We start from the raw sequence: 13,839 nt of genomic DNA, 5'->3' as shown, positions 1-13,839 counted from the left end.
TCCATAAAACCTTAGAAAAATCAGTCTTGAGATATTTCTTGGCCCAGTCTTGACATTTCAGCTTGTGTGTCTTGTTCAGTGGTGGTCGTCTTTCAGCCTTTCTTACCTTGGCCATGTCTCTGAGTATTGCACACCTTGTGCTTTTGGGCACTCCAGTGATGTTGCAGCTCTGAAATATGGCCAAACTGGTGGCAAGTGGCATCGTGGCAGCTGCACGCTTGACTTTTCTCAGTTCATGGGCAGTTATTTTGCGCCTTGGTTTTTCCACACGCTTCTTGCGACCCTGTTGACTATTTTGAATGAAACGCTTGATTGTTCGATGATCACGCTTCAGAAGCTTTGCAATTTTAAGAGTGCTGCATCCCTCTGCAAGATATCTCACTATTTTTGATTTTTCTGAGCCTGTCAAGTCCTTCTTTTGACCCATTTTGCCAAAGGAAAGGAAGTTGCCTAATAATTATGCACACCTGATATAGGGTGTTGATGTCATTAGACCACACCCCTTCTCATTACAGAGATGCACATCACCTAATATGCTTAATTGGTAGTAGGCTTTCGAGCCTATACAGCTTGGAGTAAGACAATATGCATAAAGAGGATGATGTGGTCAAAATACTCATTTGCCTAATAATTCTGCACTCCCTGTACGTCCCAATATCACTAGCGGTATTACGGAATCCGCCTGCCCGCAGGTGCTCACCTCCAGCCTGGCGGACTGCAGAAAAGCGGCATGGCGGGCAGAGTATCGGCAGTTTGGCTTAGGCCAAACCACTGAACTCGTAATTTGGCTATCTGCACTGCCGGCCCGTCGGCGGAGAGACCACCACAGCGGGTCCGGCGGTCTTAAGACAGCCAGACTCGTAATGAGGGCCTAAGTGTTTAGCATCCACTAATAAATTTGCAACCATTATGCTTGACATTTGTAAATCAAAATAAACATGCATGTATGATTTGATTTTGAATGTTCTCCTGCTGCGGGTTTATGATTTGCAGTAGAGCATCTGTTATTTTACGTAATGTTACTGGGCATCTGTATATCACAACATTTTGCCATTACTTCATACCCACTGAGTTTTTTTCCATGAAGAGAGTTGATTTTTAAACCACATCTGGTATGCATGAGTGGTATGAAGAGTGTGGGTTATCTACACACTTATAGGCGATGTGTGGTACGGTTATGTGGTACAGTCTGGACTTCTAATGTGCTATAGAGTCTCGGATGAGTGGGAAGTGAACTATGTTTTGGGGAGTTTAGTTAGGCACTTTATGTGGAGGTAGTGTTAGAGACGTTTGCTGAGAAGAGGGCTGAATTGAGTTTCATGGTGTATGGGTTTAACTGAAGAGGTGGGATAGTGTTCATGTATATTGTGATGAGGCATGGTCTGTACGTTTCAGGGATTCAGGTGGATCTGAAGTCATTATCTGTGGGAGTGGATCCCAGTGTGCATAACCACAGTGTGGTGACTACCAGAGAGCATTATGTAGTGATATTACTGTTGTGCTTGCAATGCTGAACGGAGTAAAGAAAAATAAATGTAGGTTGGGCTGTGATGCAATGGGTGTGTAGAAGAGAAGCGTGTGGTCTCTTACGATGCTGTGGATGTTTATCAACTAGGAAACTAAAACAATATAATGGTGCAGAGTTGCTGTTGATCTGCTGCAGTCAGGTGCGAGTGTGTGCCTTTCAGAGTGTATAAAGCACATGGAGATACAATGTGGTTGAGATCTTTGAGTTGTGTGGCTATCAGAGCCATGCCTGAGGTGATCTGGCGGAGCTTGTGGATGGTAGAATGTTAAATATATAATTATAAGAAAGCTTGTGTTGCTGTGGGTTCCAAAACATAAGCTATGTTGTTGCGAGCTTAAGATGGAATGCAAACATCTGTATGCATTTGGTGCACTGGAGGTTCACATGTAGGTGTTTTCTTCTATTGTTAGGAATCCATGCATACTGTGATGTTACAGAGTTGCGCATGTGATGGGGTTCTGAAATTGGGGTGACTGGAGCTGTTTTTGTGGTGACTTATTCGATTGACAACTTTCATGACAAGTAGGCATGGTTATTTGGGAGTTGTATGGTAGGGGGAGTTTCCTTTTAAAGGGATTGCATGCAATGATCGAGTTTTTGTAGGTGCTTTTGAATGGCTGTATTTCAACTGCCTTCCTGAAAGACGGGTGATCTGTAACTAAGCATAAAGCGTGGGAGAAAGTTCCTGAGGTCTGTAACAAGGACATATGTGTCTCCATTTCTTTTCTTCCTAATAGGAAGTTTCTTTATGAAATGAGCATTGTCGGATCTGAGAAGGGTCGAGTGTTGATTTTTCAGGACATTTTTCAGGAGCATAGACTACTGGAACTCAGGACTTCTACCATAAAAGGCACTGCTTCTGGTGCATTTGATTCTTTGGGTAATACATTGTCCTGAGTGTGAGTCTGAGATGTGTTGGGATTGAGGTGTAGGGGTCTGTCAGCAGGAATATTAAAGGGAGGTGTGAGATATACCTGGAAGTCCCAAAGCAGTGCATTGGTGCAATTTAGCCAAGAGAGAAACGGTCAGTACTTTCATACTTTTCTGGAGGTTGTTCAAATGTCTATATAATAAGCAAAAGGTGTGAAGATGGTATAAACATGCATGGACTACTTCAGTGACATGTGGCTCCAGAGTCACTTCACACCCATCGTCCTGGACAGGCGAAGGCACAGGCCCATGATGTTCGTCAAGCGCAAGTCAAATGAGCATCCCGTTTTGCTAAGGGGTAAGTTTGAATAGGTCTTGGTAATGAAAGGTTTGATCTAGTGTAGGCAGCCGAGTAGGTTGCTGGAGTCAGTGCATGGTATCCAAAGGAATCTTAAGATTAACTGTTTATCAATTATATAGGTATAGCATGTTACACCAAAGGATAAAATTAGAGAGATTAGAGGTGTCATGTATGTTTTGACAGAGGAGGTAATGAAATCGAGCCTTAACTCATCAGACTGCTGAGTGAAACTGTCAAGGGGACAGTTTGTGTTTTGCTTATGAGGGGGGTGTGACCCAGGCTCAAGCATATCCGTGGATCTCCTTGTGGTTCACTGAGTTGAGTAAGATTGGTCGGCTGCAAAACTTACTGTTACTTTTGTAGGTGAACTGCAGCTGCCTTGTAGTGTTGGGTTGTCATTGGAATGCCACCATTTTTGTTCAGTGCAACAGCTGGCCCTCTTATGTTTGAAGAGGTGGGTTGAGAAACGTTTATAGTACTTTATCTTGTGGGAGCGTCAAGGATTCTCTGGTGGCAAAACAGCAAAATGCAAGTCTGTTAACCATTCATTAAATAGCACTGAACGCATGAGTACGAGTGTCAGACTTCTTGAGAGTTTTACGGCTGAAGTTGCTGAGTCTGAGAATAAGAATTGGGATGTCTACTTTTCAAGATCCACCCCTATATATTGCCATGTGCATTCCATTGTGTTTTAAAGAGTGACACTGAAAATGGAATAAATAGTTAGCCACATTTGGCAAGCAGTTTGGTGCTGCAAGAAGGATATGTCTGACAGTACATCCTAAGTATGTGCTGCTGCATACAAGTCCTTTTACCAAGTTTTGTTGTTGATCCAAGAAGTACAGGTGGGTGGTCACAGTGTGTGCTGATTGGCTGTTGCAGAAATCAGATGTTGAAATCTGCAAAGACATTGACACACAGGTTATGGAGGATGATGTTGTTACCAATTCAGATGGGAATTCTACAAAAAAAGGGTTGAAGGAAAATGGTATGCAGATTCGAAGGAACAAAAGGGTAGTGACTAAACAGTACAGGCGGAATAAAGTTTGACAGGCATTTGCTGAGTATGTTCTCTGTAGATGATCCCTGCTCTTTTGATTGGATCAGTTCTGTTGGACCAGTACATGGGAGTCTATATATGTTTGGTGAAGACATTTCTCTGGAAGGCAAATTTCTTTTGGGTAGTTTTTCCTTGAGATTAGGAGGTGAAATATGTTGGTGCAGCATCTGCATATCCATTGGGTGTGTACACGCATGCAGACTGCATAGTGGAGTCACTGGATTGTGCCTTGGGACTAGGGCGCCCCAGGGCAATGGCAGAAGTAGTAGTTCTGGGAGCTGCTGTGAGTAAAGTTAGTTGTACGTACATATTTGAGTGCTGAACCTTTTGTTTTTGAGAGTCTGAAGTAAAGTGTCTGCCCTGATTATGAGAGATAGGTGCAGTGCTGAAATGCAGAATGGAGTAAGAGGCTGGGGACATACATGAGTGTCAACATAGTGGGGGTTTTGTAGCTTGATGAGGTGGTAGGAGGAAATAGATGAAGTATGCTGTTGGCTTTCCAATGTGACTGATGTTGAAAACCTGAAAATTCTACCTGCAGATCTGGGTCTTTGTATGTGAATTTCAGGTTAGCAAGTTCTGACAGAGGTTTCTTAACTGTGCGAATCATGTGTGCTTCCTGTGATGGAAATGTTGCTCAGTCATAAAGTGGGTCGGCCAGCTTCATGATTACTGTAGGTCGTTGCTCTATCAAATAGAGTGACTCGCACTCTTAGAAACTTATAGCTTTGTTGTCTGAGGTTGAGCTTGGTTTGTTGCAGAGTGCTGAAGCTGAATGTATATGATTCTCTTGCAAGGTACACAATTGTTGCATCTTGAGCATTAGTTTACTGTACTCACTAGAGAGAGAAGGGTCTGCCAGTAAACCACTCATCACTCACACATTTATACACTCCCCGTATACATTATGCTTATGACAACAATTTCTTTTAAATTTTAATGGGGCATATTTGGGCAATCTGTAGTTATTCAGGCATCATTTATATTTATTGTAGGTCATAAAAACTGGCAGAACTGATAAAAGACGCAGTTGGCCCAAACATAATTATTTTAAAGCATTTTAAGATTTCCCACTTACGTGTTGAAACTGTATTTTTAATTTTTGGCTTTGTTCTGTCAACTCCAAAAATTCTCTCATTATTTCATCTTTTTCTTTCCGGGCTTGCTGAAGGTTAGCAGTGAGCTGTGTGATGATGCCATCTCTTTGCTTGATTGCAGTTTCAAACTCTTGCAACTAGGTAAAAATAAATACGATAAAATTCTGAGGCAAAATGGTCTTCAGTATTTTATGACTGGATCAAAAGCAGTAACACTGAAACAAAGTTATTTCCCATCATAGTCTGGTGAACAACATGAACTTAACTTACTATATGGCTGAAGTAAAACACACAATTAACAATGTTGGTGAGTATCTAGAGATTAAAGATATAACATAAAAAATCAGAACTACATCAAACTCAGAAATGCTAAAGGAAAATGTGTGAAAACCACATAAGGAGTGTGAAGCGCTCAGCGGAACCGCAGTAGAAAACAACCTGCCAAGAAGACTACTATCTTCACCAATTTGCTTCCTGTTCATAGAAACGTAATATACATTTACCCAGTGGCTCAAAAGCAAATGTTGCAAATGCAAGAACATGATTCGAAAGTCAGGTTCTATATTTTAGAGAGAGAAAAATAAATTGTAGCCCTGTTAAATGCCTATAGAGTCTGCTTGCACCGTACAGAAACTGGTCTCTACTTTTAGGGTTCGCCTAAATAGCACATGCGCGGTCTCTGTAGGACATTTTTTTTAGCATTTTGAGCATCACTCATTTTCTTATTCCTATTTGTTTTAGCATGCCTGTGTCGGCTTCTTGTGTTTGGTCCTCCCCGTGGCATGGACTAAGTGCTTGTGTCCTTCCACTGCTCCCATTTTTGGAACCATTTATTTTTTGGTTTCAAGCACTCCATATGAGTGCTTGTGTTTTCAGTTCGCTCCCCATATCTCCATTGATGTAGCTTTTATTCCCTCCCACCCCTCCCCTTTCATGTTGCTCTTCTCCCATTAACAATGTTATCAAATCAGCTCATCTATGACAACAAACAGGTTGTCATTGTGGTACAAAATGCACCTATCCCCGTAGTGGCAAGTGTATCTGTGATTGTGTGCCTTCCAAATAAAGAATCCTGCAACATTATATACTTCCTACCATATATCACCCACAAAGTAAAACATTGTCTCTTATGCATTCTTCTACTTTGTCTAAAATAAAGGGCTCACTAGTGCAGTGTCTCTGTGAAACATTGACAAAACCCATAAGAGTGGCATCCCTTCAGAGATTAAGTACCCCGTAGAAGTTGAACTGAGGCTCTGACATAGGCCTTTGACTGCATTCCTGTAGGCCACTGCACTCTACTCTGCACAACTCCACCGTATGCCACAGAAATCTATACCAATGCACTCTACTTTACACCACTCTACCCTACACCACTGTACTCTGCGCCACTACGCTATGCCACAGCACTCTGTACCACCTCGAGGCACTGATATATGCCACTTCTCTATACTCCAACAACAAGGTTATGGATCGAATGTTTGAAGTAGTCTCAGCCAATGGCAATCACTCTGCTCGCATCCCATTTAATGATTTTTAACCTACCATGCCATCTCAGTTTGGACCCAGCCATTTGCAAATCAGTCTTGGCCCTGCTCCAATAGGAGCAGTCCAGACCGAACTGCCAAGCCAGGTCCTCCATGAACTGGAATACAAGCAACTCAGGACCAGTTTTGCCCTGATAAAGGCTCATCAGCCACATACAGCTTAATTCCACTGGCACAGTGAGCATGGCACCCACGTCTGGGCACACTCGTAGCACTTAAGTTCTATGTCAGGACCAGAGGCGAAGATCAGGCTGTTCTTTCTTCATTTTACTTCTCTAGTTACCAAGAAAAACAGTATAAAACAAACTACTTTTACCATAAAACTTCAGGAAAAGGAATTCAAACAGTTTATCCAATCAGCCTCCATGGTTGTCAGGATAAGGTCCTCTGCAGACAGTCTCTCAACCTATTTCTTCACTGCTACAGCAGCGGAGTACCTAAGTCTCTTTTGATTGCTTGCTTCGCCGTTCTTGCAGTACTAGGTCCTTTCAGCTTGTTTCTGCTCATTTTGGTATTATACTTAATCTTGTTCCTAGTTTACCCAGTTTGAGTCTATTAACTATTTTTTTCTTCCTTGTGCGGCTGCGGGAACGCTTGCTCACTCCTTCACGGTCACTACCGTTTCTGTTAGTTTTCTTCACTCGCTGCCACTAAGAGCCACTGCGCGCTAATTTCACCTTGCGCTAAAAGCGCCCTGCCTCCCTCGACAGCCAATATGTCAATTTCATCTCCTTAACTGATAAAACACATTTGGCCACCTTCTGCAATCGGGAGCTGTTTCTGTTAGATAGACCTATCCACGCTTGACTTTCGTTTTTCTTTGCGCGTGAGAGCGTCTGCGATTTAATCCCTAGCCTTCACATAACATTAAAAAATTGGCAATTGAACTGAGCACACGCTCGAAATCGGACAACTGTCAGGGTCTGTAACAAGCCGTCTACCAGCTTCTTCTTTGGGACACGACCCACGCTGTCTTTCTTCTTCCACAGTTAAAACAAGAAGGGGTGCGTATGTGTCCCTGATGATGTGTGTCGCCTGAAGTTGAAAATTAATAAAAACACTGCCTCTCCTTCAGGTTGAGCACTTCTGCTATTCCACCACCCACCCGATTTCGCCCTTTATCTAACATGCACGACACTGTATCGGAGTACTTGGAGGAGGAACAAATCACCTACCACCCCACTGATTAGCATTTTTGGGGCATCATGGATGACTCTGTCCATATTGCAGTTTCTCAAACAATGGAACCCTTGGAGAAGAAATATATGCATTTGGCATCCCAGTGCCAATGACCCGCCATCGGAGGGAAGACACCCCTGGATCGGAGGTCCCTCTACCTCCAGGCCTGCCATTTGCAATGGAAGTTAAGTGCAAACATGCAGGAGAGCCTGGGGCTGGACCTAGATGCCTTTAAACGCTTTACAAAGACCTTCTTAGATTCTCCAACCCTGTCTGCTGAGCCCTCACTCCCTGGCTCTTCAGGGGAAGGCTTCCCCCCTTCAACCCCGACTCTGTCTCCCGAGCCATTGACTGGGGATGAATCTCTGGACACCTCAGAGACATGGAACAAGATCGTCCCTAGCGTCCTTCGATCTCTTCTGCTACCCCTTGTGGCGAGGTAACCTCAGAGGCTCCTCCCCATGATGACACTTCAAACATGCTGGATCCTTTACCACGCTCCACAGAATGGGTCCCTCTGCCTATGCAAGCCCCTGGATAAAGAGGTCCGGAGCCGCTTCAGGAAGGGATGCCCCCATCTCCCACAATGGAGGGCAAGGTGGCACTCACGCCCAGATAGATGCCAGGATGGCTACATTTCTTGCGTAATAGTCGAGACCCAAAGAGGGGGATCGATCAGTCCTGGCGCTCATGTCAAGATAAACTTCTGGACATCGTTGGCCCTCTTTCCAAGATTCTTGACATGGCGGAAGACACCAAGGTGTCGGGCTCTCTGATATACCCTGAAGCCCTCTCAGGCTGCACCCAAGGGGCCATGATGTTTCTCAGGAAAGCCAACTGTGCGATCTCAAATGAGTGTCGCTGCTCCCTTCTTATTAAGATAGACCCAAAATTGGGGGAACTGGCGACCTCAGAGCCAGGACATACTGCTCAAGGGGGGTCTTCTTTGGAGGTTCATTCACAGCAAGTTAGGAACATTTGTGGCCACGTTTAACTCTTTAGACAAAGCCCAATCCTCTATCAAGCCAATCTTCACTTCTTGAGTTTTTGCCAGTGCAGGTCGTGGCAGGGGCGCTCAACCGGCTGCGTCATCCCCCCCACTTCACCTGATCAGGGGATCGACAGGGCTTATGGCAGGATCCTTCAAAATTCGGCAACTTCTATCCCACCAGAAGCTATCCACGCTGTCTAGGATCGAGAGGCCAGTCCAGTGGAGCTACAAATTCAACCGTTCCCTTCTGTGAGTTTACAACCATTTTTTGAGTTCTGCCGTGGGGGCAGGTTAGCTCAGTTCTATTACAACTGCGAACAGCTCACCTCCAACACTTGGGTCCTGGAGACGCTTGGGGGTTCCACATAAAAGCCTACAGCACCCCCCTTCCAGCCACGCAGGCTAAAGCCTTTCCTTCTCTCCCTCCAAGTCATCCCCAGTGGATGCAGAGGTCAACCAACTTTTAGCCAAAGGTGCGATTAGAATCCCACCCAAACGGTATCCTCAGCAAACTTTTCTTAGTTGACAGATGGGACAGAGGGCAGCACCCAGTCATACATCTCAAGTAATTCAACGAGTGGCTGGTCTTCTGCCACTTCAAAATGGAAAGGATTCACCTCCTCAGGCATCTGCTGCAGAAGAACAACTGGATGGCGAGTCTCGATCTCAAGGACGCTTACCTCATGATCGCCTCCCCCCCCCAATACCATCCTGCCCCCAATTGCAGATTCCTTCTATTCCAATGGGGCTTACAGACCTTCAAGTATATGACTTTTCCTTTCTGTCTGTCTTCCACTCCCTGGTGCTTCACCAAGGTTCTAAAACCTGTGTTGGAGCATGTGCGGGCCAGAGGCATCAGAATGATAGTCTATCTGGATGATATGCTTATCATGAGCCAATGGCCCAAAACCCTGACCACCCAATTATAATTAAGTGTATCTCTCTTGGAGTTTCTCTGCTTCATCAACAAACAGAAGTCAGTCCTTTCCCCATCACAGTCCCTACAATTTCTAGGATTTATAGTGGACTTGGTCCAAGCCACCCTGAGCCTCCCATCCTACAAGTTTTCCAGAATCTAGCCAGAACTCAAACAGGCTCTCTCCAAATCTACTGCATCTCTCAGACAGATGGCCCGGTGGTAGGACTCCTATCCTTCTCCATCCAGGTCACCTTTGCCTGCCCGCTGCAGTACCGGGCCCTTCAGTGTCTCAAAATCTCCCACCCTGCCGGGGCCTGACCTATTCTCAGTCAGTCCCCTTGTTGGAAGAGGCCAAAGAGGAGCTCAGGTGATGGATATCGCACATGGAGGCCTGGAACGGCCAGGCCATCTTCGGCTCTCAACTGGACTTGGTGATAGAGTCAGATGCCAGCAGCTCTTGCTGGGAGGTGAGGGGCAGGGACTTCTCCACAGGTGGAAAATGGTCCTCCGCAGAGCACTCCCTTCATATCAACTGCTTGGAACTGATGGCAGGGGATTTCCCGATCCGTTTGTTGTTGGACCAAAGACAAAGTCCAGAGTTGTGTCCTCCTCAAGATGGACAACTTAACTTGGCAACTGTCCGTTATATCAATCACTTGTGTGGGGTGGACCCATTCGAAAACACTGTCCGATCTGGCCAAGAGCTTCTGGACGTACTGTATGGAGCATCAGATCTTGAGAATGGCAGAGCTTCTGCCGGGGAAATCCAACCAGGAGGCTGATTGGCAGTCATGTCATCTCTATGATAAAAGTCTTTGGAAGTTGGATCCTTCGGTGTTCAAGAATCTGCAGACCAGGTGGGGTTCCTTCTCAATAGATCTCTTTGCATCCCGCCTGGATCATAAACTTAACAGGTCCTACAGTGGGAGGCCACACCCCAGTACGGTGGCATTGGATGCATTCCTGCAGGATTGGAGGTCAGAGAGCAGGTATACATTTCCTCCCTTTGAAATTATCATGAGGGTATCCACTCCAGTCCAGAGGCAGCAGGCGGATGTGGTGATCACCACCCCGATTTGGAGATCTCAATACTGATTTCCAATTCTAATGGAACTTTCCTGGGATTCTCCAATCCGTCTTCCCCAGTGCCGGGATATTCTCAAGGATCCCCTGGGAAATCATCATCATCTGGTCCTAGAGGGTTCTCTATATCTCATGGCCTGGAGATTACCGGCAAAGATGGAAAGTCCCGGGCCTTTCGCAAAACGCAGCCTTGTTACTTTCCAAAGCTTGGGCAGATAGCTCTATTAAAAAAGATACCCCACCACTTGGTCTTGATGGCTGGGTTGATGTGCTCAACGACAACTGAATCACATGGGGACCGATGTTGGGAATGTTCTCAATTTTCCAGCTTTGTTGGCCTCAGAAGGTCAGACTTACAGATCTATCAATACCTTCCACTTGGCTATCTCAGCTGGTCAATCTCTGGTGGATGGCCACCCAGTGGGAAAGCACTTCCTCCAGGACCTGGGTATTCCACTTTGTGGGATGTGAATAAAGTACTTTCCCTGTTCAAATCCTGGCACTCTTATAAAAATCTGTCTCGGAAACAGATGTCAGCTAAAGTGACAATACTACTATGTCTGGTTTCCTGTTGTAGAGTTTCGGATGTCAGGGCACTAGATATTACAGGATTGATTTTTATTCAGACTGGAGTTACTTTCCATGTTTCCAGGAGAACAAATTCTAACTCATGGGTGATTTCGTAAGTCATGTTCCCAGGGGCCCCTAAGCTCTGCGTGGTATGGGCCATTAAGGAGTAGGAAACAATGACGGAAGAGCTTTGCTTCCCTACCCCCGGGAGAATGACAACTTTTCATTGATCTTACAAATTCTCATAAGGCAGTATGCTCCCCCCCACTATTGCAAGATTGATCAAGTGGACTATGCAAGAAGGTGGCATATTAGTTTGGGTCACATTCTGTCAGAGGGGCAATGGCTTCTAAGGCCTTCTCCCTGGGTCCCAACTTGAGGACATCTTCAAGGCAGAAGACTTGTCTTCCGACTGGTCGAGCCAGTCACGGTATTGCCTCTGTGGTAGTGGACAAGCTTTAAACCAACCTAATCCTCACCTCCGGTCCTGACATAGAACAAATAAATTCCTAGCTATCGTAACAAATTTTCAATTCTATGAAGGACAAGAACGCAAGGACTAGCCCTCCCCCTGAGTTATTAATTTAACTTTTCCTGCCATATGGTGGACTGTCTTACCTGATTTTGGCATATTTGTCCTTCTTCGAATTGGTATGCAAGTACTCGCATTTTCTGGTTTGTGCTGACACACTGTTTTGATTTAGCTCTGATGCTAATGTATTTTGCATTATGATAATATACAATTGTCGCTGTCTACATTTTGGGGTATGGCCTCTCACACGGTTCTCTCTTCATAGGAGTGGATTCGGGCAAATAAGACTAAACTAAGGAATCAGCACCATCTTTGCAGGAAAAAAAGAGGTGGAGGGACTGCCTGAATAGGACCTTATCCTGGCACTCGTGAAAGCTGACTGGAAGAACTGTTTGACTTCCTTTTCCCGATGATTATGGGAACATTAGTTTGTTAATAACTATTTTTAATGGCTGCTGAAAAAAACAAAGTGAAGAAAGAACCACCTAATCAATGCCTACGTTGTAAGGAATAAAACACAGAGTTAAAAGCATATCACAAGTCATCTCCGAATTTCATGAATCACTTTAGTTAGATTCTGAAAGCAACAGTTTCGCTTGAGTAATATTTATTAACAGCGCAAGGCAGTCAGACACGCTGACCTATTGAAGGTCTGACTGAGAGGCCGCACAGAATGCACAACGCTGAACCATTCAGGGGTCCTTAATAGATATAAAAGCAGAATACTACAATCACCTTATGAAAGAACTTGGCCATTGGCCTCATTCCCCTTTAAGGACATAGAACTCCTCAGTGGCTGGCAATACTTTAACTTACATATCAGTATTAGAAGACCCACCACCCATCTGTAAGTGAATAATTGTTTTTTATACTAGATGGTTACCTAAATCGAAATTCTTATTTACCATTAGATTTGTATTTTAGCTTTTTTGGTAAGGTTATGCTAGCCAAATAAAAGACTGGAAATGTAAACAAAATTAGAGAAACTAAACAGGTTAGAAATGGGTTTATGCATAGTTCAGTGACAGAAGCAAATAAACGGAAGTGAAGAGAAAGGAACTGTGTGATAAAGAGTTCAATAACCTAGGTAACTGAAGATACTTTTTCATCATTTTTTCTCCTTTTGTCACAGTTTTCCTTTATTTCTCTTCCTCCTTCTTTCAGCCTTCTCTTAATTTCTCGCTCTTGCTTTGGATCACTTGCAGATGACAAAAAGAAGCATTGGCAAAGCCAACAGGTCTCACCTATTCAAGAGCTATTGGCGTTGCCAGTGTTTTACACAACCAGCTCCCGATGTGCCCTCTCAATTACAAAGAAGGGGGACAGTCTGCTCTGCTTTAGTGTATACCAGACTCATTGTTCTACAAAGGCCTCTGTTGCACACCCCTGAACTGGCTCTGGGAATCTCAGGAGATGGACACTGTTGTGGCGGGACCTCCAGTTTGCGTCCTCCGCCTGCACCTCCAGGGCTCCTGTTTTGAATGTGACCGTAGCCACCTGCTTCCCGCGTGAAGCCACCTCAGAGACTGAAGTTCAGCAGTGGATTCCTCTGTGACCTGAACCTTGTCCAATACCTTTCAGAGATCGGTGTAGAGGAGGTTCACCTGGAATACCACTGTTGAAATCTTCCCCTCCAGCGCCACATGGGACCCCGGCGGTGGCAAGACTCTCCGCCTGTGATGACTTCTCAGCGAACGTGTCCGACACCTGGTCCCCCTCAGGCACTCCCCGCCTGCCTTGTCTGCCGCTGCAGGACGACGCTGATGTGGTATAATGCTTCATAGTATTCTCTGAGGGGGGTTCTTTATTACATCCATGCTCATGGCCGGGAGGATCCCAGTCGCACTCTGCCACAACTGGGCCCAAGGATGTTGCCTCCCTCGAAGTTCCAAAGCTACCATCGCCACCCATACCTGCAACGGTCCCCGCACAAGGTCCAACACGGGCTTGAGACACCCCTGGGGCCCCTCCGAGTTTGCTTCCACCCGCAGCTACAGTCCAGTTGGGACATATCGAATCCCCAGCCGCCAAGCAAGAGTCCTGGAGCCAGGTGACAGTTCACAGCAATGAGGGGCACCCCAAACAGTGGGCGCCCCCCAGAA

At 45.3% G+C, this 13,839-nt stretch overlaps 1 protein-coding gene across 9 annotated transcripts in view; it reads right to left on the bottom strand.

Annotated features, from left to right (window-relative positions):
- The window catches only part of AKAP9 (A-kinase anchoring protein 9), a 969,300-nt gene that overhangs the window by 791,234 nt on the left and 164,227 nt on the right, over positions 1–13,839 (bottom strand). For all 9 annotated transcript variants that reach the window (XM_069211620.1, XM_069211621.1, XM_069211624.1 and 6 more), the window contains one exon: positions 4,898–5,053. In XM_069211620.1, coding sequence (XP_069067721.1) covers positions 4,898–5,053 — 156 coding nt within the window. The remainder of the gene's footprint in view (positions 1–4,897; positions 5,054–13,839) is intronic.

This window comes from Pleurodeles waltl, chromosome 10 (assembly GCF_031143425.1).
Source record: "Pleurodeles waltl isolate 20211129_DDA chromosome 10, aPleWal1.hap1.20221129, whole genome shotgun sequence".
NCBI lineage: Eukaryota > Metazoa > Chordata > Amphibia > Caudata > Salamandridae > Pleurodeles > Pleurodeles waltl.
The sequence above is the reverse complement of the archived record's forward strand: the minus strand, read 5'-3'. Positions and strand labels throughout refer to the sequence as shown.